This window comes from Leptinotarsa decemlineata, unplaced genomic scaffold (assembly GCF_025532065.1).
Source record: "Leptinotarsa decemlineata unplaced genomic scaffold, Ldec_3_MD MMD2_tig00001064_RagTag_RagTag, whole genome shotgun sequence".
Classification (NCBI taxonomy): Eukaryota; Metazoa; Arthropoda; class Insecta; order Coleoptera; family Chrysomelidae; genus Leptinotarsa; species Leptinotarsa decemlineata.
Window position 1 is genome coordinate 2,222,280 of NW_027412558.1, and position 26,876 is coordinate 2,249,155.

General features: G+C 33.9%; 3 protein-coding genes and 1 long non-coding RNA gene across 11 annotated transcripts in view; 2 read left to right on the forward strand and 2 right to left on the reverse strand.

Moving 5' to 3' along the window:
• LOC111510052 (uncharacterized) overlaps window positions 1–8,692 on the forward strand; it is a 344,477-nt gene extending 335,785 nt beyond the window's left edge. For 4 of the 5 annotated variants that reach the window (XM_074175512.1, XM_074175511.1, XM_074175513.1 and 1 more), the window contains 4 exons: window positions 668–1,541; window positions 3,750–4,055; window positions 4,604–4,760; window positions 6,715–8,692. In XM_074175512.1, the coding sequence (XP_074031613.1) occupies window positions 668–1,541; window positions 3,750–4,055; window positions 4,604–4,760; window positions 6,715–6,962 (1,585 nt within the window). In that variant the 3' untranslated portion in view covers window positions 6,963–8,692. Of the gene's footprint in view, window positions 1–667; window positions 1,542–3,749; window positions 4,056–4,603; window positions 4,761–6,647 lie in introns of all 5 variants that reach the window. The other variant, XM_074175514.1, reaches the window with a different exon arrangement.
• A 1,325-nt stretch (window positions 8,693–10,017) lies between these two features.
• Window positions 10,018–14,549, forward strand: LOC111510102 (S-adenosylmethionine-dependent nucleotide dehydratase RSAD2). The gene is given in 6 exon segments (XM_023165966.2): window positions 10,018–10,393; window positions 11,382–11,438; window positions 11,441–11,601; window positions 13,109–13,272; window positions 13,650–13,839; window positions 14,277–14,549. Coding segments are annotated over 6 exon segments (1,068 nt in total). The 5' UTR covers window positions 10,018–10,062; the 3' UTR covers window positions 14,442–14,549.
• LOC141482386 (uncharacterized) lies at window positions 11,565–12,002 on the reverse strand. Its single transcript, XR_012465498.1, has 2 exons — window positions 11,912–12,002; window positions 11,565–11,847 (listed from the first exon to the last, which is right to left on the reverse strand). It is a non-coding gene; the product is annotated as an uncharacterized lncRNA (long non-coding RNA).
• On the reverse strand, window positions 14,543–26,561 carry Marf (Mitochondrial assembly regulatory factor). Of its 4 annotated transcripts, none has more exons than XM_023165955.2 (11): window positions 26,439–26,561; window positions 25,263–25,546; window positions 24,693–24,913; window positions 24,337–24,636; window positions 21,630–21,737; window positions 21,005–21,288; window positions 20,235–20,411; window positions 19,836–20,183; window positions 19,114–19,397; window positions 18,687–18,959; window positions 14,543–15,130 (listed from the first exon to the last, which is right to left on the reverse strand). In XM_023165955.2, exons 2-11 carry the CDS (start codon window positions 25,477–25,479, stop codon window positions 15,039–15,041), a joined length of 2,304 nt encoding a protein of 767 aa, XP_023021723.2. In that variant the 5' UTR covers window positions 25,480–25,546; window positions 26,439–26,561; the 3' UTR covers window positions 14,543–15,038. The 4 variants fall into 4 exon arrangements, with proteins under 4 accessions (XP_023021723.2, XP_023021715.2, XP_023021702.2 ...); XM_023165947.2 differs by having other exon boundaries at window positions 26,299–26,498; XM_023165934.2 differs by lacking the exon at window positions 26,439–26,561 and adding an exon at window positions 26,210–26,299.
• Between the last annotated feature and the right edge of the window lie 315 nt (window positions 26,562–26,876).

Sequence of the window (26,876 nt, forward strand, 5' to 3'; positions counted from 1 at the left end):
CCAACAGACATTACCGGTCTGAGTTATAACCGTTTCAAGGCTAGAGTTAAGCACTCACTATTAAGCCACTGTTTCTACTCCATCGACGAATATTTGTATTGAGAGACATTAATCTTTTAATATGTGAAATGTATTTTAATTTTTTATTTCCAAAAATAACTATTTTAGTTGTAATCGGCGTGTATAACCACAAGTATTGTTCAATTATTGTTATTTTGTAGTTAATGTGATGAAATAATAATATTCTATTCAATGAAAAAGTCATTACCTGTTATTTCATGGTGACAACTTTCTGTTGTGCAGAAATAACTTTTTCCGATTTTGAAAGTTTTGTTTTTGGAATAAGGTTATCTTCAAAATAATACCCGGTTTATGCAACAATACCTAAAAACTATACCCAATAACTAGTATCTATTCTCAGGTCTATGACTGTAAAAAAATATTTCAGAATGGCGCATGCCCTTTTACCTATAGTCTTGAGTATTAGTTAAATGTTGGTCACTTTCTAGGCATAGTTGTTGGTTTATAGTTCCAGTTGAGTTTCCATAAACGCTCTCTTTGGTTCGTTATGGTTGAACTCTCAGTCTTAGAAAGTGTTTTGCATAAACTCGCTATAATTTATAAAAATACAGTCGACTAATTTTCGGTATGGTCATTATTTTTCCAGGTTAGTCAAATTTGAGAGCACTAAAAGTTTGGCATCGACTTCATCGCGGAGTCTCGGCGGAGCCTTAAGCGACCATGGAGATCGAGAAGCGACACTACAGAACGTCCTCACCTTCATAGCGGAACAGCAGAAATACGTCCACTGCCGAGAGGTCATCACCCGTCCCTGTTCCGTGAACGAAATAACCAAAGATTTCAATATAGAAGGGCCCCCGCAGCAGTACGAAGAGGTTAAGATATGCGGTAGCGATTATAGCATTCCAAAGAGCGATTCAAAGTCTAGCGACAACGAGAACTACGTCACTCTGAAGCAGTTGTGCGAGGAGTACGGGCTGAAGGAGAAGGAGAGTGCCGACAGTAAAGACAATAAGGACAGCATTGCGGACAGCATAAAACAGAACATTGCGTACGCGGCTGAGGTTTGCCTAGTGACTCCCATAGACGTGGAAAGTGAGAATTGTTCCAACATCAGTGAGCACCCTGTAGACATTTGCAGCAGCATAAGCGTCGAGATAACCTCTTTAGAGTACCAAAGCAGCGTGTTGAAAGACAGTGACGAAATCAAGGAGGCGGAGGAGAAGAATGTAGATAGTGATAAAGTAATGAACGACTTGACCAAGTCTAGTGATACGACTTTCAGTGATATTTCTACGAATAATTGTACAAGTGAATCATTGACTTCCAGTGTTAGCACGCCAGAGACTATAGTTTCGAAAATTCCCAGGAGGAGAACTCCGTCTAGGATTCCTGTAAGCCCAGCGAGAGTCATAGCTGTAAATAATAGTAACAATAACAATAATAACAAGGAGAACCTGCAAGATACCAAGATACCAAAGAGCAAGATACCACATAAGAGCAACAAACCGAAATTGAAGGTGAGGTATTAGATTGATGCAAAGTTGATATTTATCGTAGGTATAGCTGTTGGTCAGGGTAGGTCAGGTTAGGTTAAACCAGAGGTTCTCAAACTTATTTTGTCTACAGCCCACTTCGAGAATTAACATTTTCTAGCGCCCCCAAATTTTTTTACTTTACTACATCTTAAGAATCACAATCGCAGTCATTATTTTAATAATTAAATGATGTGTGTCATGTGAAAATAAGACTTTCTGATGAGGGTAATGTAAAACACCATTTTGTAATATTGAAGGATGAATTTGATGATTTTTAGCAAGTTTGGTAATCTACAACTGATTTCTCTTTTTAGTTAGGGATTTGCTTTTGTAGCCAAAATTCTTGGTATCCATTTTAAATTTTATTTTTTATTTCCTCGTTCGTTATCAGTTCTATGAGTTCTTCTTCCAGATGGGGAAAAAGGATCCAACACCCAGTACGGTATTTCCAATTTCAAAATATCCTGGAATCGTTCTGCGAAATCACTGTGGAGGTTCTCCAAATGTTGGCAGTAAACAAGCAAGTCGAGTCAAATAGATTGTAAAATCGAGTCAGACAGTTACCTCTTGATAACCAACGAACTTCTGTGTGAAATAGCAATCGGTTGAAATCTTCATCATTAGCAACACAAAGTTGATTAAATAACCTGCAATTTAAAGAACTGTTTCGGATTTTATTGACTTCTTTGATGATATATTGCAGTGATTGAGTGAGGTGCTCACTCAGATTTTTCGCAACCAAATGTTGCCTATGAATGACGCAATGTACAGCAAGTACATCTGGAATTTTATTTTTTGAGTACGCTATCAAGCCTTTGTGACGTCCTGTCATAGCTAGAGCGCCATCCGTAGCAGCTGATATAATATTCTTCAGTGGAATTTCTTTCTCATCACAAAATCTTTCCAGTGTATATATATGGTTTCTCCTTTTATATCCGTCTCTGAATTTATGGCAAATAGTAGTTTGTCATATATTCTCTCATTTTTAATAAACCTCACGTATGACAACAACAATGCTTCATTGGTTGGTAAAGTGGACCCAACTAACTGAATTGAGAATTTAGAAATCTTCAGATGATTGCACAATGACTCTTCAATGTTTTCAGCCTTCTCATCAATTCGTCTTTGCTTAAAAGCCGCTGAAAAAAAGTTTCGACACAGTTGACTGAACTGAGTGTTTCTTTTTCACACTTTTGTCTTTTTCATCTGAATGAATTTTATTCAAATGATCTTGTAGCCTTGAGGGTTTCATCGCTTCATTCGAAAATGCTTTTTGACAAAGAAGGCACATAGGCGAAGATGGATTTGTGGGATTTTCAATTCATCCATATTTTATATATTCCGCGCTATACTGCCGTTTTTTCTTTTTTGCTTTCGACATAATTTTGTCTTCACAAATGCCGAAGTAAAGAATCAAGTATTGAAAACTTGCTAATGACACCACTCACAGTATTCACCACCGCACGTACAGCACTTTACCTAGCTAATCGCTAAATAAATTCACTTGTTTTCGTAATATCGTCGAATGACATTACTGGCTGGATGGCGCGCGCGCGCTCTTATATGAGGCAGCGGGCGGGCCTAGTACTTTTGAGAATGGAGACTAGAAACTTCTCACTTCGCATTGAAGCTTACCGCCATCTATTGTACAGTTTGACAACTATCGGACAGGAAATAGTTACTGTCTAGTCCCGTAGATGGCAATACATGAGGAAACGCGCGTTGAGCGTAAAGGAGCGGTAAAGTTTGTGTTAAAAACAAAAAAACCTTTCAAAATTAGCCATCGCCCCCCTAAACCGCTTCAACGCCCCCCAATCTTCTCTGTGCCCTTTACTGCCCCCCTATAGGCCTCCGGCGCCCATAAGGGGGCATTATCGCCCGCTTTGAGAACTATAAGGTCATTTCAAAAATTTTGACCGTTTTTTTGAGTCTATTTCAAACTGCGAACAAAATATTTCAATTATAGCAAAGGAATTTTCTTCATTGATGAATAAACATTCCTGTCTCACGTAATGCCACATTACTTTTCCTTTAATACATTTCTGTTCTGGACAAAATATAATTTGCCATTATAGCTGTCAAGACGACTGATTCATAACAAAAAATTACCTTTAGTTCATTCGAACTCATTCAAAATTCTTCACATCTCTTATGTCTGTTAACTGATAAACTCTTCCTTCACTTCCACAGAAAATCATTCATGTCCAACAGAACAACACCCCACAACACATCATAACCTCAGAAAAGCTTCCTCAAAGCACTTCCGGTGTTCTGAGCAACATAATCGAAGGACCGCCTCACAGGGCTGTCAGTTTTCACGAAAGAGCCACCTCCAAGGATGTGATAGATGAGTTGAACAGAATGATCAAAAGCGGAGACGAAAACGTGGCCAGCCAAGAAGCCAGTGAAGATTCAAAAGCAACAAGATTGGATCAAGCTTGTCGCCCTACTGGATGGGTACATGTGGAGAAGGATATTGATCTGACTGATCCGAAGGTAAAATATTGGAAAGTTGAACTTTTTTTATGGCCTATTTTATTGCCTTATTATGAAATAAATATTTCTTTATCAGTGTTATGAATGCACTCACATCCAATGTATTTCATAAAGTTGCAGCCATGACCAATATATTTGATGTAGTATCCCAAAATTTTGTTTAATATGTATTGGAGAGGTTCTATGATAATTTACGACATCATTAACTAAGATGAGACTTTATCGACATCATATATTCCTTGAATATATCGATTATGTGTCATCATCACACATATTAACTCTGAAATGACATATATAATACGAGAAATATTTCTGGTCCAAGGATAGATTCTTGTGGAACCCCACAGAATACAGTTTTCCTCAACCAACTGATTTCCTTCAGGAATTTATTGGTCCATAACACGAAACTTACGCAAGTATTTGAATTTTTCAAAAAAACCATTAAAAGATGATCTCCTTCACTAGATTTACTTTTTTGAATCAAGGGAGAAATCTACAACTATAGGAAACTCTTCAAACCTCAAGAGGGAAAAATTTATAAATTTCAGGCAAGAGCAAATTTACTGGATGTTATGATGGCTTCTGTATCTAGCGAGTCCTCTCCTACATCATCTTGCGGGGGTAGCGTTGCCAGCGATTCGACAGAAGATCCTCCTGACTATGGCCACCTCCACAGGATTCATAAATACCACCGGCAAAAGAAAGGTAGGTTGAAATGCTTTTGAAAATGTGCTTTTTCATGTGGTGGTTTGGACTGTTCTCATTTCAAGATAATTAAGATAGCAGTTAAAAATTATGTATGCAATTTGAGAAGTCAATAATTTCAAATTTGGATAAGACGAAGCATTATTTTCGAGATTACTCACTTGGAGTCTTAGATTAACAATAAATATTTTCATAGCATTAACTGCAACAATCAAAGTTCTCTTGAATTATTTTGATTTTCCAAGTGTCTATTCTGGTAAACGAAAATTAAATCAACCAAGAGATTGATAGACGATTTTTAATCAATCAATCGCTAGGTTAGTTTATTGCTGATGATAATTATTATAGTGAACCTTAACTTGTCAGTGGTAATAAGAAAAAATATATTTTCTCCCTGAAAAGACCTTTTTTTCACTAACTGCATGTTTCTTGGCAATGACCAATACTCACAATATGATCCCAAACATTTTACTGAAGTACAATAATCTTTTCAATAAAATTGGTCATTCTTATTTTCATTTTTCAGCTACCTTCCCCTCTATCTTGTATTATTTAGCTTTCTATTAGTTCTTTTCTGATTTATATTGTTTTCCAAACTACTTATTTTGATTGAATATCTATTCTGTTCTGAGTTTGTTTACTGATTTTTCAAATCATCCATAACCAGCTTCATGATTCATCATTGTCCAATAATCCTTGATTATTGATATGATTTGTCAGTAACAAAGTTTCATGAAGTTGGACTCTTTGTTACAAAGGTGTGGTAATATAACTATGAAATTATTTCTTAAAAAAACTAAAACTTAGTTATCTGTTCTGTGGTATATTGGAACGCACTCTAGTAAAAAGTGTCAATTGAGACAGTTGACACTTGACAGAAGAGAAATAAAATGGTGTATGGGACCATATGTTCAAGTCTTATGTAAAGGTAAAATTTAATAATAAACACTGCTTTCTATTAATCGTTATTTCACTGAATGAATCACGAAGCATTCCAATTAGGCTAGAACCCAGGGACAACTCATGTTCCACAGCCAGTTTAGCGTTTTTGCTTGTTGAGTGAGTTGATGTTGGATCCCACTTCTGAAATACTGGAGCCCAAGTTTGGACACCATAAATAAACACGTCAGGATCAACTTCAAATCATTCTTCTTGGTGTCTCTGAGTAAAACATACGGTGAGGGTGCACTTCAGTGCGGGCTCCACCTAAAGTAGCAACATGATTCTGGAACTCCTGGCTGGATAGCCCTGGCAGCTGAAGCCATTATTGTAAAAAGAGGAAGAACGACAAGGGTTAGGGTATATACCTAAAATGAGTATGACCAATAAACCTAACATATTTCCTATTAATCAGTAGAACTTGAAAGGATATTCGATCCTTCAACAGTGGCAGTGGCTATATTTCCTGACAGTGCACTACTTTAATCTGTGGATAAGTTTTGGCTGGAAAAGGCACATAAACAACTATTAGGGACTGAATATATGACAGGCCCATAAACAGGACAGTTACCATGACTTTTAAAAATAAGACCACTGGATTCAAGGTCATCAGGGGTTTCCTACGGTGAGGGGTGCTATCATCCCTTCTATGGTCACTCCTGATGGTTATAAAAGAATTAGGACTGGAAAGTTATGATTTTTACCGTGTTGAACATCTTGTTGCTGTAAAATTTTTAAAGCCTCATTTTAACTTAGATGTAAACATCATTCAAACCCACATGCTTCATTATATATCTACACTATTACCACACCCTCTCATCAATCTCTCTGCTTTCGCCTGCTTGCCCTAGTTTCGTTTCTCATTCGATCATCATCAGTAAGCAATACTCGTGAACGTTTTGTCGAAATCAGCGGCGTACCTCAGTAAAAATGTTGGGGATTTTAAAGCTTCCACTTCGGCACCGTGCACCCCCCTGACGGAGACAACGGTGTGAAACGTCTGCTCTGCTTGCAGCCCACGCTGTTAGGCCCGAAATGGCCGTCGTGAGAGCTGCCCTGCCTCTAGCTCGCCCCACCATCATCGGTCGACCCGATTTCTTCGTTCGATACGGCGACAAGGAGAGAGAAGCTGTAGCTTCCTTCGATTTTCTGGACGAGCTGAGCACGACCAGTAGCTCCGTCAGTTGTTCCATTGAAGAGGTTCTGGAGGAAGAAGAAGAGGCATTCGGAGAAACTGGGCGTGTCGTAGTTAGTCAGGTTTGAGAACATAACCTCAATCATAGCGTTCCTTTAGGGGCGCTTTTCTCGAGCCGAAAATATCACATTCATGTTTATATCTCGACAATATTTCAGCATACCTATATTAAAAAGAAGTATTTCATGAATGTTTCAGACCAATTATTTGTTGATGGTTATTTCAGTTTAAATGGTCTTTTTCTGACAATGGAACATTCGCGTTTAGGACGGATTCATTTCTTGTAACCTGCATAAAATTTCTTAATGAAATTACTCATCATTGAGTTAATTGTGCTTATAAATCTCATGAACTCACCTTCATAGAAATGTGATTATTCAAAGAATGACTGTTGTTGAAAGGAAATACAGTCACTATTAGAATTTTTATTCAAAATCCATGCTTTTTATCAAATTCTGACAATATAATGGAAGGAAGAAACATTTTGCAAATTTCTTGTGGTACTAACATGACATCTGAATAGTTTTTTGTCGAATTAGAAGCTTTCTGTTGAAGTTCAAGGGTTTCAGGAATATGGTGTCATGAATGGGATTTTTCATCTTGACTTGCCGAATTGTTTTCTGTTTTGGTAAAATAATACCCTACAAACATGAGATTATAAAAATCAAATGGGAAGGATAAAAAAATGTTTTATGTATATGAAACAAAATAAAATGTTCGTAATCACGAGTAAGCGAATACTTCACATGCCAATTTGAGATCATAAGTTATTGCTTTCGATTTCAACCAAAATGCACTTTCTGATAGGTATGAAAGATTTTTTATCTGATTATATTTTTGTATTATTTGGAAAGAATACACCTGAATTTCAATTGTAACTGAAATTTTGAGGGTTTGATTCTCTCACCACTTGCCAAACATTTGTTGAATGTTGTTTATAATAAATGTTCACCATGCGTAGGTGAAGATGTACTCATTTATTTCTCATATTGAATGTATAGCTGTTCTGCTCGTATTTATTTTATTTATTCAACACAAATTTCTTGGCATCGAGTCAACATGATATTACTGGAATTAAACATTTGTAAAATATTGATTAGTGAAAGAAATATTATTGAAGACATCCCACAGGTAGTATTATTTCTTGGTGTATTTATTTATTGTGTATATGAGTATATGTATATCGTTTTGCTGTCTATAGAAATATTTTGTAAATTATCCTATATTTATTAACATTGAAATTCAAAGACAAATAATGTTTTGTAGGATTAGATCGAGCTTAGCAGATAAGACTGTAAATAGGTATCGTATTTTCCTCACAAAGGAAAATTCCTAGTAACTCTCTTACTTTATTTAATTGAGGATCAATCGAATTATTAGCTGTACAGCAGATGTACGTTGTGATATATTGTGAAATTTATTAGAATTTTTGTTATTTATTATGATGTTTTTAATTCTCAACTGAAAATTATCACATTCTACACAGTATTAACTTTTATTCGAGAAGTTCATTCGATTTTGTACCCTTTATACTGAGTGTTTTTGACAAAAATGTAGAAATAAAAGTTCATACAGTGTTACCCGGGCAATTAAGAAATGTATAAAACTGGCCTACAAGGAAATGTTCAACTAAAACAGACAAAACCGGAATATCCAGAATGATTTCATTTACGTTTTCAACTTCCCCATATGATGTCTATACTGAACCGTGTGTAGAGTGATGTATTTTTATATAGGGTACTTATATATTATATATATTTAGTACAAATTTAGACCATAAATAAACACAATAAAGATGTGTTGTTGTTTTATTTTCCATTCTTCTCAGTAAATAGTTGTCAAGAATATCTTTGAAGATTTCCTCCTCCCATCTCTCTTAACAGTGATCTGTTTTCATAGAAATTATACAGGTCTGTTTCATGAAAAGTATATAATTGCAGAACGATTTTTCATCTAATGAATGTATGTTGCTCCTTCCTTCACCCACAAAATATTAGATGGCATCTCGAAAAAACATGACATTAAAACGGACAAACTTTTGAGTAATTTCAATAAAAAAATCTCAGTAAAGTTAAATCCTTTGATAGGTAATTAATTACTAATAACCTATTGACGTCTTTGAAACTCTCAAAGATAAATGATGAAATTATTATTGATGAGACAAGCATATTACTGATTATCTGTTTCAAAACAAAGTGCTTGTGAATTCTTATCAGGATTCTCGGGTCATTTTCAATCATTCAATATAATATATCCAAAAATTTCTAGAAATCAGTAAAGTACAAATATATGCAAAGGGACAATTTGGTATTATGCCATGCATATATTGAAGAAATATATGTAGTAGTAATGAGGAACTACTCAAATATGCAGTGCTTTTCTTTAATGCCCCCCTCTTTTATTTTTTGAACGGATCAACTCAAAAAATTGAAATTTGGGATAATGAAATTAATGCATGAATACTTTACTTTGAAGTGAAATCTTAAAAGTTTCATCTGTCAATTTCACGTCAAGCATAAAACCCTGTGGATCACGGCCAAAAAACCCGGAAAATAGCTTTGACACAGTTATCTCCGGCCATTAAAGTTCACACTCTATTTTCAAATAATTTATCTAAAACAATAGAAACAGGGGCGCTAATTATCAATAATCGTAGATTCTAGGCTGATAATGGTATTTTTTTTGCTAGTTTCGAAAAAAATGTTAATTTTTCAATATCGATTCATAATAAACAGAATTCCAAATTGGAATGGTTATTGGAATCCCCCGTTAAAAAGTAAGACCTCGTCAATGATTAGCTTGCCACAAGTTTCGACTTTCGAGGGTTGCGTTTGTAGGGCGGCAGATTTTGAAACATTTTTTTAAACGTATTTTATTTTCCGCATTTGAAATAATAGTAATTTTATGTATCAACTGAATATTATTCAATGAACCTATGAGATCATTCGGTAGATCACAGATAAAAATTTGTAGATCTGGCAACCCTGATTCACATCGCTGAATATGTTTGATCTCTTGGTTTGTGTGGGAACCACCCATTTTGATGTACACATTGAAACCTAAAATTAAAACAAACCTTTCAACGAGGGATTCACCGGTTATTTTATATAAATATAACTGAAATGCAAAAAATACGTTCAGTTGTACACAGACATTTACATTTTCGTAATGTATCCAAACAATCTAGCAAAAATGTTTAACGAATTTTCTTTTGAAGTGTTTCTTTTTGTCACGATTTTACTCATTTGTAGAAGCGTCAAAAAACTCAATTTTGAAGTGTTTGTCGAAGCCATTTTACAAAGAAGAAAGGGTGTATCTGGTGTGGCAAAAAAAGATGCAGACAAAGTGGATGATGAAGTGATAATACCAAAGAGCGTCAATTATCATTTCACAAGGAAATGTAATTATGAATGTGGATTCTGTTTTCACACCGCCAGAACGTCGTTTTTATTGAATTTGGAGAATGCCAAAATTGGTCTGAAAATGTTGAAAGATGCAGGTATGTATATTGAAAGCAAAATAGGTAATGATATTAAAATTCCAAATTTTCAATATATTTGCAGAATTTTGGAATGCCAGAGGATTTTATTTATTGTTTAAATGAATCAAGAAACTCATGCTTACATAGGAATTTGAAACATACATTTTGTTTTTAAAAAGAAAGATTGTTTTCATTACAGGTTCAAGAGTTTTTTTCAATAAGATGGAATTTATTTCTTCTAAATTTTTTTACCAAAATTTGACTCGATTTTCATTGAACCTAAACAATTTAATTTATCTCTATTGTAATTATGAATGAGAATTCAGAATAATTACTAATGTGGAATATTTGATGATATTTGAAATTGAGTGAATAAATACAAGAATCTTCAGTTTTATTTTATATTAATAGTACGTTAATCATTGAGTGTAAAACCATATAAATTAAATATTTTTGTAGTTTCTAAAGTTATGGAGATGAATTTTGTTATATGAATATATTTTTATAATGAGTATTCAATTGAAAAAAATTTGTGTGGGTCACCAGAAGTACCTAATGTTGATTTTAAAGTTTTTTACTGGAACAAAAGAAATTTGATATCTTTTTTTCAAAGTATTTCAGAAATTCACAATAATAACCATAAAATAATTCAAACAAAGCAGTGAAATAAAACAGGAATGCTGAACAAAATAAAAAAAAGTTATGTACTCATTGAATTTTCAAATTCGGCATAGCTAGTTTGTAAATTGGTCATTGAAAATAATGTTTGCACTTTAAACAACTCCACCGAAAGTACGCCAATGGAATAAAATTAAACTGTCTACTAACGTATTATGAAATATCATGTTCATTTGGTCACTATCCAATTTCCCACAAGTATATCGTTCGTATATACTTATATGAATATTTCTCAGATTTATTTTAGTTTTTGCACCTGAATTAGCATTCATCACTATTATTTTTGATGAAATTTCATGTAGATTTAGCATCATTTTATGTTTTTCAGGAATGGAGAAAATAAATTTCAGTGGCGGAGAACCGTTTCTCCCCTCGCGTGGTAAACATTTGGGGAGATGGTGAAGTTTTGCAAACTAGAGTTAAAACTGCCTTCTGTAACTATAGTTTCGAACGGTTCACTAATCAAAGAAAAGTGGTTTGAGGAATATGGAAAATACCTCGACATAATGGCTATTTCCTGTGATTCATTTAATGAAGACACAAACAAGGTAAAACATATATAGTAACATACACGATTAGGAGCATTTTTTGGTGATAGGAAAAATGTCTACTGAGCGCTACTCGAATGATAAACAGTTGAAGCTGCACAGAAGTGAACAGTGTTTACTTCTTGCTGCCTGTAGGGAATAAATGTGGAACATAGATTATGTTCAATGTTTTGAGGTTTGATTTGTGCCATTGTCGAATTTTTTGCAGTAATGTTTTCTTGATGTGATAATTATAGACATGCGTAACTGAAAAATAAGTGAAATAAATTATTTTCGCTAACAGGAAGCAGGAAACACTTCAATGACTTACAAAAACAACTGACAGGACCACAGTAGAAAGATTCTAGCTATCCTACTATGATAGGACTTGTGAAAAATTTCATAATTGTCATATAGGTAGGGGAAAATTTATAATGAACTATGTATCTGAAATAAAAAATATATATTTTTAGATAGTATAACCTTAATTACGCTTATGCTGTCATCTATAATACAGCAGTCGAAGCTTGTAGCATATCACTGTTTCAAACATTGTATTTTTGCAGGAAACTATCAGACAGTTATTATTTTCAACCTCTTGGAAATTCGCTAAAAATGCACGCCATATGAGAAAGCAAATGTGGAGATGTACTTTAACAAGTAAATCTATTGGTCAATAACAGGGACTTTTTCAGACTTCTTGTATCACGGTATTATCCAATGATTGTTCCATTTGATATTAAAAGGCAACAAATACCTTATCCAAAAAGCATACATGATCATAATCTGTTTTTCCGAGAGAGTAATTAAAACTAAATGAAAGCAGTCGTAGATAAAAATGTTTGCGAACACTGTCATCTATAATTTAGTAGTCGAAGCTTGTAACATATTATTGTTTCAAAAATTGTATTTTTCTTTTCATAAATATCTAATGCAGGAAACTATCAGACGGTTATTCTACTACCTCTTGAACGTTGTTTGAAAAGAACAAGATGCATAGAAAATAAATACCACTTCAAAAACGGCTTATGAATTCGCTATAAATGCATGATATACGGATATACAAATATTTAAAACAGGGAAAAGGTGTACTTTCATAGTGACATCTATTGGTCAGTAGCAGGAACTTTTTGTTTGAAGAGAAGTAAGACAAACAACCATAATAAATATTCCTTTATAATCATTGTATATAGACTATCGTATAATAGTCTACATTGATATAGACTATCGTATAATAGTCTTTATTGTATGTAGATCATCTTATAATAGTCTATATACAAAGATTAGTTATTCTATTTGATATTGAAAAGCATCAAATACCTAATAAAAACTTCACAGAAGTGTTATTTATCTTGCAGTTGATTTGCATACGCAATTAGAACTCTTTATTCTCTGACAATATGAGAGTATAGGCGTTTTATTATTGAGTTTTCAAAAGAAATTCTTGCAGACTGTGATGTAGAAACTAGAATTTATCCAAGAGCCTATTGGAAAACTTTCATTTTTCAAGAATGATCATTATTTACAGGCTATTGGTAGGGGACAAGGTAACAAAAACCACATTGAACAACTATTCAGAGTGAGAGACTGGTGTCAAAAATACGGAGTATTGTTTAAACTAAATACTGTTGTTAACACCTACAACCATGATGAAAATATGTGCAAACAAATCAAACACCTCAACCCTGTTAGGTGAGCTTGAAATGATTTTACTGACTATATAGTAACCACTTACTGCTCAACAGTATAAAATTGAGAAAGTTTGATGAAAAAAGGATGTGAATTTAGTTGTGTTGAAACTGTAAATTTTATGATTGTCCGATTTTATCCCTCTGTGACGAAACTGAATATAAAACAAGACAATAACTCCAATTTTAAAATATTCCAGAAGTCTGAAGTATTTATCACTGAATACATTTTGAACGTTAACAAAAAACAGAACATCAGAAATCTATGCTTTCATAGTTATTTTTTAATCTATTTAAAAAATTGTTTCACTCCTTTTCTCTTCCTAGTAATAAGTAACTAGATACTGAAATAATGAATTCAAATCTTTCTTTGATATGTAGGTGGAAAGTTTTCCAGTGTCTGCTTTTGGAGGGGGAAAATGCTGGACCGGAAGCATTAAGAAACGCAGAAAGGTTTTACATATCAGAAGAAACTTTCAACGAGTTTTTGGAGCGACACAAAGAAGTAGCATGCTTGGTTCCAGAATCGAACACAAAAATGCAGAACAGTTACTTGATTCTGGATGAGTATGTAAGTTCACTGCATCAATAAAATAGTAGATAGGTTAAGAATTTATAGAAATCAGAGCATTTTGGTATTAGTCAGGAAAGGTAAGGAAGGTTTTGGCTTTCTACTTCTCCATCTTCAATAATTGAATAGAATTGGCCGATATTTGATGAAAATCCATATTAAACAACTAATCATCACAGTTTATTTGTATGATTTTCACTATAAGGGTTTTACAAAAACCGCGATACATGTTTCGCTATACAATAGCTTCTTGAAGAAGCCATTGTATAGCTATCATCTATCTTTAGTTATTTGGGTTAAGGTTTGGACGTGTCTATAAAATGTAAAATTTTCTTGAGGCAAATAAAGATGAAATGAAATAAATTAAATTTTTAATAATAAACATAATTGAAATCCCCACAAAAATAATAATTATATTGTTTCAACTCAACTTGCAGATGAGATTCCTGGACTGCCGGGATGGTTCGAAAACACCTTCAAAATCGATACTAGACGTCGGAGTAGAAAATGCTTTGAAATTTTCCGGCTTCGACGAACAAATGTTCAAGAAACGAGGCGGCATTTACAAATGGTCCAAAGAAGCCGATAAGCTGTCCTGGTAGACTAGAGACATCCATATAACCCACCACTCAACCCGAGAATCCGTCGTAATTCCCAAAAATATTTATATTTTTTTACCCTTAGTCATAAATAAAACTACTCGTGAACAACATTATTGTTTTATTAATATGTACACTAACAACAAGTTATCATAATCATCTGCTCACAGTGTGGACCGATTCCGATCCACAATCGGAACTCAAGCTTGATTTGTTTCCTGAAAATCATAATGTAATCGCTTCAAAGAAACAGTCAAAAATCCGACAGACCAAAATGTGTATGTATATATATATTTCATGGCCGAAAGTCTCGCAAACAATAAATAAAACCTCTTACGGACCAGGCCGGAAAATAATCAAGGTAAACCGTTCCGTTAAATGATATAAAATTCTGTATAGAATCGAGTGTAGGAGCTTAATACAATGTTAAATCTATCACAAATGTGAAGCCGCGCTCATCCAGGTTCTCGAAAGTGTTGCGAATCAGTTGAAGATAATACAGAACGTAATAAATAGTTGAAAGTTCGGATAGCTGGATACGCGCGGCCCGGCTAACGAATTAAAATATATTCAACTAATACGGAGGGTTCTCCACCGGCACTAGTGGTGGTGTAGTTTCAAGTAGGCATTCTCGAACAGCTCTAGCTCGTGCGCTAGGTAGTTGGCCTTATTCCTGAGGACTTTTGCATTGCCTGAAACGGAATGAAAAACAGGATTCAAGAACATTTTACAAGTGTTTTATATTGTTAGTAGTCAACAAATCTTCAAATCAAGTTTATGAATTTCAAAAGTAATGACAAATACATACAGGTAAATGAGGTTAACTTCAAAATAACCGTCCCAAGAAAGAATAGCCTGTTCCAAGATTGAGGTTAAGTGGAGGTTGAGTAGTAAAACAGAAGGTTAATTGGTAGAACAAACCTGTAGTGTTCTACACTACAGTTTTGAACTTCGCCTCTTGGTTGTTATATTCTATTTCACCCAATAAAGACCATTATTATTATTATAATAAAAATCGAATCCGGAGAGAGATCAAAGACATACCAAAACTGCTTTGAGAATTTGAAAAAACTTTGGCACAAGTGTATTTATTATATCTGAGGGGACTACTTTGAAGGGATTAAAATAGAAATTGATGAATAAATAAATATTTATCGAGAAACATATCTGTTCAATGATTGATTTTTTTACCAGTATATAATTTTATTCAAGTAGTAATTTTAATGTGCAACTTCAACATGACTTTTATATTTATATTTCTCTTCTTTTTACTTATTCTATGTCATCATTTAGAAAGTGTGTATTGACCTTATAATTCTTGAGGTATTTATTTTATTCATTTATAAACATATAATTGGCCAGTAATCAGAATAGATCTGATGTTATGGCCTACAAAGTATTCTTTGATTGATATAATCTGTTATTTTAATACCAAAATAATAAAAACAAAAAGTATGTATATAAAGACAAAAATTTTAAAATATAAAGGTAAAAAAAAATTAAAATAAAATAAAGTTCCACAACTACATGTTGGTGTAACTATTGTTCGATAGCTTTAACATGGTAAAATTATACTCAATCAACCTACTTTCACAAACAGTTATTAGCATGTTCGAATAAATTTTTTTTGAAGCTTTTTTGAATTTAGTCTTGGAAGCAATGTTTGTGAAGTCTACAGGAAGTTTATTGTATTGCTGGATTCCTCTATAGAATGGAATAGAACTTTATTCGTCACTGAAGTTATTACAAAAAGGAGTACAGAATGTGTAAGTTATTGGACTCGTCACAAAATATGATGTAAATTCAGTATTTACTTTACATATAAAAATCAGCACGTGAAGAAGTATAAAAAACAAATACAGACATATATAAAAATATACCTAATTACAACATAATAGTTCATGTCTCTACAAATTCCTCTAACGAGTAGAATGCCCTGGTTGCTGAATACTTGTACAGGGAGTTTTTGAAAATCCTCAGATTGGCAAGATCAATTTTGCTATTAAACCAATCTATTATAGCAGAGAATACCTTTATATATGTGCGAGTTTGGCCCAATGGTTGATCTTGAGTATGGTTGATGTAGGTTACCACATTTTCTTGTATCGTACTTGTGTAAACTGCTATTTTTAACAATGGAATTCTCTTGTGTTTTAATATTCAGAGTAATTTGAAATATATATAGTGAATACACTGTTAGAATACCTATCTTTGGAAAAATCGATTTACAAGATGTATTAGGCTCGACTCCAATCCTACTTTTGATGATTTTTTTTGGATTATAAATATCTGATTTAGGTAGCTTGAGCTACCCCAAAACATTAGGCCATAACTGAGTGTTGATTGAACCAATCCATAGTATGCCAATTTCAGAGTTTCAGTTGATTTCAGTTGTCTTATTACAAAACAGACTTTACTCAGCTCGGTGGTGTTTCATTTATATGATTTTTCCATGTCATTTTATTATCCAATATAACTCCCAGAAAGCAAGCAACATCAATCTGCTCAAACCTACTATGATTTACTCTTATTAATAAAATAGAATCCCTATTCAGATTTTTCGTTAGAAACTGCATGAAGCATGTTTTTCCAAATTCACCACTAGACCATTGTAAGTACACCAATTATAGAATTCATTCGCTACACTCTTGGATCTAAGTACCATATCACATATTGATTTTTCTGAGATAAGAAAATTGGTATCGTCGGCATACATAATTATATTTTGCGCACTTGGACATGAGTTGATCATATCATTCATAAAAATGATGAAGAGTACTGGGGCCATTATAGAACCCTGTGGAATACCCATATTGTTTTTTGTTTTGATTTATTATTATTCAATACTGCAATCTGTTTTCTATCTTTCAAATATGCTATAATCCAGTCATTTGCAACTCCCCGAACTCCTATTCGACATAATTTTTCTATCAACGTATCATGACTTACAGTATCAAATACACTGCTTAAGTCGAAGTATAGAGCTATTGTGTTTTGTTTGTTGTTCAAATAGTTATAAATGTTTTCACAGAGTTCTGCTACGGCTGTTGATTTATTTTGCCTAAATCCATGTTTATAGTTCAACACTGAATTATGGTGTTCTATGGTTTTCAAATTTGTTGGGTATTGACCTGTAACGAACGTTTCATTAATTAAGTGTGCTAGTGGCTCTTTTACATGTTCTCCGACATTTCTCAACGGTCTTCCAGAAATTTCATCAATACCTTCAGCTGTTTTCTTGGTGGTTTTCATAATATAATCCTCAATTTCATATGCATTAGTAGGAGAGAGAAAGAATGTATGATGGAAATAAGATATTAGTTTGATTTCATTATTATTAACTGGGGGACATTGCAAATCATTGAAGTGATAACTGAACATATTACAAATTTCCCTCAAATCTGTCACACATTCCCCTTTATAATGCAGCTTGGATACTGATTGATTTTGACTATGATTTTTGGATTTGTTATTAATTTTCCAACTTTTTTCATCCTTGTTTGAGGCTTTTTATCATCCTGTTGAGGCTTTTTTTATGATGAGTATATCCTGATTTTTCTTTGTTCTCACATATATTAGTTTCAGTCTTACCGCATTTCTTGAAATGTAATTATGTGTATCTCCTACTATTTCCATGGTGGTATTACATGAGATGTATTTATTCAAGATTCCATGTATAAGTTTTTGTTCAAGTGTAATAATTTTTTATATTTTTAGGAATCCGGTTATTTCATAAACAATGTTTGTGGAAGTTGATCGAAACAAGTTATACAGAAATTTCTTTGTTTTGTTTTGCGCTCTTCCTAGTTTGTTAATTAATTGTTGTAATTCATTGCCCCAAACATTGTATAAGATACCTTTTATGTGATTCAATATAGCTGTAAATATACTGTTTTTTTGACATTGTGGTTTATATATTATTATTATGACTTCTCAGTTTTCCCAGTTGGGTTGGTCTGCATGTCTTTGGTCATAATTCCATCCTAAATTTCGAAATCTGATCCTAAAAGTTGACTAAACTCAAAGAATGCTCTTTAGCCAAATTTTCTGGGAGGTACATTACTGCGCTTTCTGAAATCTCTTTACAGAAAACTCATTAGCGGATTTTCTTCTCAATAGTTTGAAATTCTAATCTCTATTCAAATTTTTTACCATCCTTTTACTACATGAGAATAATATGATAACGACTTGACAGTGTTCTGAAGTTTCAACACAGCAAATGAAAATATTTTCAAATACAAGTCTCACCTCCGGCTTTTTCCAATACACTAACTTCAGCTTCCAACCCCTTCAGTTGTTTATCCATGTCGTCACTCGCCTCGTCAACAACGTGGCACAACCTGGCAAAGGTACCGCTCAGTTCCTGCTGAACTTGGTGGCTGCAGTTGGCAGACGTTAGATCGACGATCATTCGAAGTTTCCTGGTGGCATGCTGGACGTATTGTTTCTTGAAAGCTTTCTCTTTGGCTTTATTCGTCCACGTCAAGCGTTCATACAGATATAGACCACCGTAGACAGCACCTAGAAAAACAAAAACAATCGGAATTTATAATGTTCAAGTTGATCAGAAACAATATGAAAGAACCAAAACAATGTGTACACCGGTGTGATTTCATCTAATCTATCTATCTATCGATGATATAAAATGATTATAATCAATAATATAATTTCTCACCTGTGACTGCCACCACTCTCCATCCGATAGTTTTGAAGAGGAAACCTGCCACGAGCAGGCAGCCCATCGTTCCCTGCGACGTAGCACCCATTATCGCTATTCTCGACAGCAACGACCAGTCGTCGATGCCAACGGCAGGGTACATCATCCTGCCGTCTACGACATCCGTAGGACTGGAAGGCATGACGGAATTGTGCGGACTCTCCCGTTTCGATTTGAGAGCCAAAAAATTGGCACCGCTGCCTGCGTATTTTTGGATGAGGGAAGTTATACCCCATGAGAACCTGAAGGACAAAAGTCATGAAAGTCATATAACAGAATGCAAATGGACCTTGAAACCGATATTGGAATAACCGTGTAGGTGAAAACTACATGTTGAATAATAGTTCCTCGTTTAATATTTTCAACAATTTTTTTTCAGTAGTTTATTCAAAATCGAGTAAAAACTATGGTCATGACATCACTACCATTTGATATGAACTTGGCAACACCGTAAAACTTATTCATATTGCCCATTTCAATTTTCTTCTTCTTCCTGTATTCTTGGTTTTCTGACTGCGCTTGCGACGTTGCCAAATTGTTTTTGAGTGTCCCGAAATAAAGAAGAATTTCATATTATGAAACAAAGATTTCATATTTGGAATTTTTTTAAAGAGATATTTGATTGAGTAGTACTAATTGAATACTCATGTCATATATTTAAAAAAGCAAGTACATCCTACCTAAACTCCAAATCTTCTTGAAAATCGGCACACAAGTTATCGCAGTTCAAACGGTACAGTATCTCGAACGGTTGCCGTCTGGGCAAGATTACATTACTCGCCACCTTGTTCTTGTCTGGAATGAGCATTTCCATCCTTTCTGTCATCTCCTTCTGACTGGCCTCCATATTCAAAGCCAACGCGGTGGAGAGTCTCGCCCTCAAATTCGACCCTAGACCAGTTTCTACATGCACGTGAAGTTCTTTCTTGTAGACGTTCAGCACCAGAGGTTCCGGATGGAAGGGCAAGTTGAATTCATCAACGAGAGTACTTAGACGGCGAATTTCTTCGTTCAGAGCCTTCGAGACCCTGGAAAAGTGAGTCGCAACACATTTTCCTTTGGGAGTTTTTTCAACTTACCTGTGTTCCACGTCTTCTACCATGTTGTGGATTTTCTTCTTCATTTCCTGGGTGACGACCATGAGCTGTTGCTCGGTGTAGTTGATTTTGTCGTTGAGTTCTTTGCGCTTCTTCAGTTTTTCTTCTTTTAGTTGCAGAGCGTCGTTGTATACCCCTTCTAATATGTCTCGTAATTGGCTGAAAGGAAAAAAATTACTCATCTGATTTATTTCATATAGAGGATCAAGATATTCTTATATAAAAAAATTGATACTCTCTGGACAAAAACCTGAGACATAATGAGAAAAGTTGATCTTACTGTGTATTACAGTTATCTTAGTAAAATGAACTTTCTGGTCAGAACATTTGAAAACGATTTTTTGAAGTGTTTTTCATTGACAAAAACAGTATAATTTTTCACACATTCCCCCTAGGTTTCTTACTCTAATTAAAACCGAAATTAATCTTTATGATTTCAAGATTCGGTTAAGTTAATTATGGCCGGCGCCCAACGAGAGGCATTCGCTGACCTTGAAAATGTAAAAAAGGAAATAACAAAGATGTCTTGAATAGAATGAAGAAATAATATAGATGAATGTTTTGTATCGACCTCTTTGGGGATTTTCACCTTCCACAACCTAAAAAAACGTGATTCAATACTGGTTCATTTGTGAAGTGCCCTTAAACTGTTTTAATTACTCTAATGAGGTGTCACTCATCTGCTAACCTGACATTGGATTTAGTTTCCGCTAAATTCAGATTCATAATAGGTTTGAATATAAATTACTCACTTTGCAATATATTTTCCCCTTTGCGAATGCTGCTCAAACTTCGTTTTGACTGCAGATATTGATATGCACTCCTCAAATTTCTTTTCGAAATCTTGAAATTCAAACCACCTGGTTTGGAAGCCTTCGGTAGGAGGCAGGGGAGATTTGTTGGCTTCGTGCATTCGTGCCTGGAGAACCTCTTTGGCAGAAATGAAGAAAATCCTTTCTTCGGCTTCTTTTTGAGTGCACACTTTTAGCTCTTTCACAAGGAAGTCAACGGCTCTTTCTTGATGCTGTCTCCTCACCTGAGGATAAAGCAAAATATAATTCAATACATGCCTTATGTAGAACAGAAATCAAGTTTTTCTCTAGACTACTTTCATTCGATTTGAACTATAAAGTAACTAATTTATTTCTAACTCACCTCTTCCTGCTCATTGCAATGCTTATAAGAAAAAAATAAGGTTAACTCGCTCATCTTGAACCACAAAAAACTTTCAAGCTAAACAGAAATGAAGCTACTGTGCATTATAATGAACTTATAAACTGTTGTGAATCTGGATAAGCAATGCAATGCATGCGAAAATGAGGTGTCATTATGAGTGAAAACTAATACTAGCCAAAAAAAATTAATATGAAAACTCACCTGATCCAAAAACTCAGGTTCAGAGGCAGATGCATCCCATCTGTTGTTGAGAATGAAAATATTCGGTTTGGACAATTTTGTTGACACTTTGTGAAAAAAGTTCTTTTCCTGGAAGCAAAACAATACGCTTTTATAGAAAGGTTACTATCGGAAATAGAATTTGTAGAATTCCTCCTGAAAACTACTATTTAACATACAAAAATACAAGAATATACATACGTCATCAGTAAAATTCACAAAACACAGAGTGGGAAGTATTTAAAAAATTACTAGAAAAGCAAGTACAAATTCTTTACGTTCACATTTTTACTTGTACTCAAATATATTTTCAGGTGAGGAGTTCATATCTTATTGAAAAAACACTCTTTAATGCCAGAGTTTCAATTGAAAGTTAACAAAACCGTAACACAGTACTGTGACGCCATTCTGTAGTAAAAAAATTATTATATATTCCAACATTGAACAAAATTTGAAAACAAATATTGATACCACTTCCTCTATAAAAACTTTCAACTTGAGAGAAGGTCAACTCCCTTTGGTATGATAATGAAGTTAGAGAGTTGACCAAATGTAGAGATAGAGCATATAAAGACTTTAAAAAATGTTGTACTGAAGATGACAAACAACTCAAATGAGTTATTTATAAAAGTTGCAGAAATGAACTTCTTAATTTACTGAAAATCAAAAAGACCAATTATTATGCTGATAAAATCAATAATTTATTGAAGGACTCGAAAGGAATGTGGAAAATCCTAAAGGCGTTAGCCAAAAAGAAGAACGATTCACTTCCACACACAATATTATTTCCAGCAGCTCAAGGAGTCTGTCAAGTCACCCATGATATAGAAAAAGCCGAGAAGTTCAATTATTTCTTCATTGATAGTATAGTAGACATCAAGAACCCATTCCCCATTCTTCACTTTGGACTAACAATAATCTCCCACCTATTAATTGTGAGATAACTAAATTTAGATTATTATCAATGTCAGAACTTAGAACTATTATTAGAAACTTTGATAGCAAATGTAACTCCAATTATATAAACAACAAAGTACTTAAAAGTATGTTTGAGGCAATTGGTGAAGTATTATTAAATTTGATCAATACATCACTCAGAGCTGGTAAAGTACCGCAAAAACTAAAAAATAGTACAGTAATTCCTGTACCAAAAATCAATAATACCAATGAAGTCATCAACTTTCGCCAATAAATACTTTATCTCCCATTGAAAAAATGATTGAGACGGTATATGAACAATTGATTGATTACATTAAGAGTAATAAACTGATTATGATGAACCAATCCGGTTTTCCATCTAAACACTCATGTGAAACAGCATTACAAGTTTCAATATCCAAATGGAAACCTGCTGTAGATGATAATAAATATATAGTGGCAGTGTTTCTAGACTTCAAAAGGGCATTTGAGACAACTAAAAAAACTCAAATATTATGGAATTTCAGGTTCAGTACTTGAATGGTTTGAAAGCTACCTCTCTGGTCGAACTCAACAGACTAAAATTAACGGGTCAAATTCAAACCTAATAGGTGTCAATAATGGTGTACCTCAAGGTAGTGTCTTGGGCCCGCTTCTGTTTATTCTTTACATTAATGACATCAACTTCAATAATGGATGTGAATTCATCAAACTATTTGCAGATGACACTCTGATTGCAGTGAGTGAACCTGAATTACAAACAGCTATCAATAAAATTAATGATATTATGATCAGAATATCTGAATTCCTCAACATTAATAAATTCAAGCTCAATGTCAATAAAACGAAAGCAATGATAATTACAACAAAACATGAACATAATTCAATTGACAAAACATCTATAAATATAAATATTTACAATCACAAACTGAAATTGTCGAGGAATTCAAATATTTGGGGTTCATAGTGGATCAAACACTGAATATGAAAAACCGCAATAAAATAACTAAAAAACTATTTTTCTTTGGCTGTGTAAATGGTTGCTCACCGTTTCAGACTTCCATTAGTTTTCAAATCAATCATTCAACCACATTTCGATTACTGCGGTAGTTTACTATCACAACTTGATGAAAATTGTTTGTGTACATTGCAAAAACTTCAGAATAGAGGCATGCGCCTAATTTTAAGATGTAATAGATATCCACCAACTACAACAATGTTAGAAGTTCTGGATTGGCTTTCTGTGAAAAACTGTCTGTTTAATCTTACCATGGTACTCATCTTCACAATATTGTACAGTAATGCACCCCCATGTTTTGACCAATTTATTGTTTTCCATCACCAATTTCTAATTTATATGTACCACATTTGAACTTTACACGATACATGAACTCCTTATTCCATGCAGGACTACAATAACCTCCCGCTTGAGATAAAACAAAGTGAATCTATTATGACATTTAAAAAAGGACTTACTAGTCATCTGAAGATACAACATCCACATTAACGTTGATATTATAATAACATCTATATCTAGTAATTGTAATTTACATTGTCATTTTTCCTATTTATTGAATGCTTGGATAATTTCGAGCATACATATTTTACTGTTATGAAGTTGGACTGTGACTTTCTCTATCCAATTTTAAAATGTTTTTGTATATTAGGATGCCTATTTGAAGGAAAAAAAAAATATTATAGTACTCAACTTCTGAGATATGACCATTACTCATTCGAGACTATCATTCAACTGCTGTATTTCATTACTCACCGTAACCATGAGGGTAGATTCAGCATTTGCGACCAGAACGAAAACGTCAGCATCCAGACAATGTTTGTCTATCCACTCGTCCAAATTAGGCGTGACGTCAACTCCAGGGGAATCTACAAAGACCACATCGTCTCTGAGCAAAAGGCACCTATCCTTAGGCCAGAATATCCTGACTAGGGAAGATTCGCTCAATTTTTCTTTACATAGGGCATGCGCCAGTTGGCCCACGGATTCTATGGCACAACGTTTATCAGAGCCTTCTAGGATCACGTACGGCTCCTCCGAAGCGGATCCTTCCACCTAAAAAAAAAATCAGGTATCTAACCTGGATGCTATTCTAAATCCGAATAACTCACTTGTAAGAAGCAATTTGTGGTGTGCCCAATACCGCTGGGTAGTATTTTGTCGCGGAGCATGGCGTTTATTACGCTACTTTTGCCATTGGATGTTCTTCCGAAGAAGGCTACTTTCATATGATCTCTGCAGAGAACGTCTCTGATGCTGTGTACTTTGTTGACGAAGTCTTCGATTTCCTTGACTTTCTCGCCATTAACTATTTTCTCGTTTTTCTCGATTTCTTAAAAAGTACAGATTTTTAGTTAATTTATAAGAAAAGTTTATTAGGAACATATTTGAATTCAAGATTCGGTATTTTATATTAGAAATAAAACCATTATCATTACTTGATGTGAAATGGTTATTGAAATTTTTGTTGTTTTATTCAAACCTTCCATTAATTTATGTATTGATAAACAATTGATTTAGGAACTATTGAGATCACAAAGTAATTACTAAGAACATACTAATGAGGCTAGAATACTTGCAAACCCTTAAAAGTACCAATCCTAAAATCGATTATACATATTATAATCATTCTGGAATTAGTGAAAAATACTAGATACAAAAAAATTCAAGCAGACACTTACCGTGCATATATTCCACAGTATCTTTGACATATTCCTCGATCTCTCCGAAAATATCATTGATCTTCTTCTTGGCCTTGACGAAAATCTGCAAGGGAGAATTATCAAGAGGAACCCTCACTCCCCTATCGGTAAGAATAGCCCTAACGGGAACTGGAGACACATTGTGTGGTCCGTCGCCCGACATCATAGAAATTGTGCGGTTTACAAAAGCTGCCATATCATGCGTGCTACTCAGTGTTCGGAAATGAATTCACATTCAGCATTTACTAGCATTCCAAGATGAACTGAAACAAAAAAAAAGTGAAAAAGTAATCAAAACAAGCATAGGAGTCAGTTTTGTACTACTAACTGGGGATACAGCTGGGAAAATTACCATAAAAAGCAGGAATACAATATTTGATTTGTTTTGGAATAAGAAGTGGCGTTTCAATAATGTCATGGTAGGATTAAGAGCTGAATATATTCATTCCCACTGATTCTCATCCTTTTCCTTCAAAGTAAATGTTATAATTAACAATATTCATCATACATTTTCTGCAAACAAAAGTCTAAATCAGGATCTGAACCAAAATTTTCAGCAATGCGAAAATCTGTATAGTCCAGTATTTGTAGAGTGAGTAGAACAAGTATTTTCTTAGAGGCGAAATATTGTAAATCAGCAAATATTTGCTATAAAATCTTGGTTAAAATTACAGATTTCTCTTTTATCTATCTATTATTCCAATCATAGGGAGGATGTGTCCAAATTTCAATTAATTTTGAAAATACCTACTCACGTATTGGCAGTAATATCTACGATACATAACTAAGGTAAACAGACACATGCAAATATAAGAACCTGGTTGTTTGTGGGCATATTCCAGCTAACACTCCAACCTCAACTGTACTAAAACATTGTTTTCAAATCTGAATTAATAGATAATAATAATTACAAGCTCATGTCTTACCCAGTTGTCAATGCAAATTTGATATTATCTTCAAGAGGTATATATATATATATATTAATAATTTTGGTTAAAAATAACACAAGATTCACCTCGAACTTATTGCCTTGACATTGACGGATGATTTCAGGTTTCGTTTGTTTTTAAATAGTTTTGAATTTTCAACACATTTCTGTATCAATAGTCTAAGCAAATTTTTATTATTGTTGATTACGTAATGAAATATATTTACTTTAAAAAATCACACAATTTTAGAATTTTTACATCACTTGCACATTCGATTTGATATTCTCTTCTTCTTTTTTTCAGACCCCCTCTAAAAATTTATTATTCTCATCTTTACCAAAGTCTTCCTTTGTAAATGTAAACATCAACCCAAAGTTCATGACTGGTAGAAGTTAAAATGGTTAGAAATACCATATTTGAATAGTTTCTGAACCCAAAGAATCATCAATCGAAACTAATATTCCATTCCATTGAAAACAATTTCCCAACACCAGAAAAAATTGCGGTCTCTCGACGAGCGTTTCGCTAACTAAGTTAGTGTCCTCAGGTCATCATTATGTCATAATGATCTCCTGAGGACGTTAACTTGGTTAGCGAAACGCTCGTCGAGAGACCGCAATTTTTGTTGTGGTGTTGGGAAAGTGTTTTCAATAGATTCATTTTA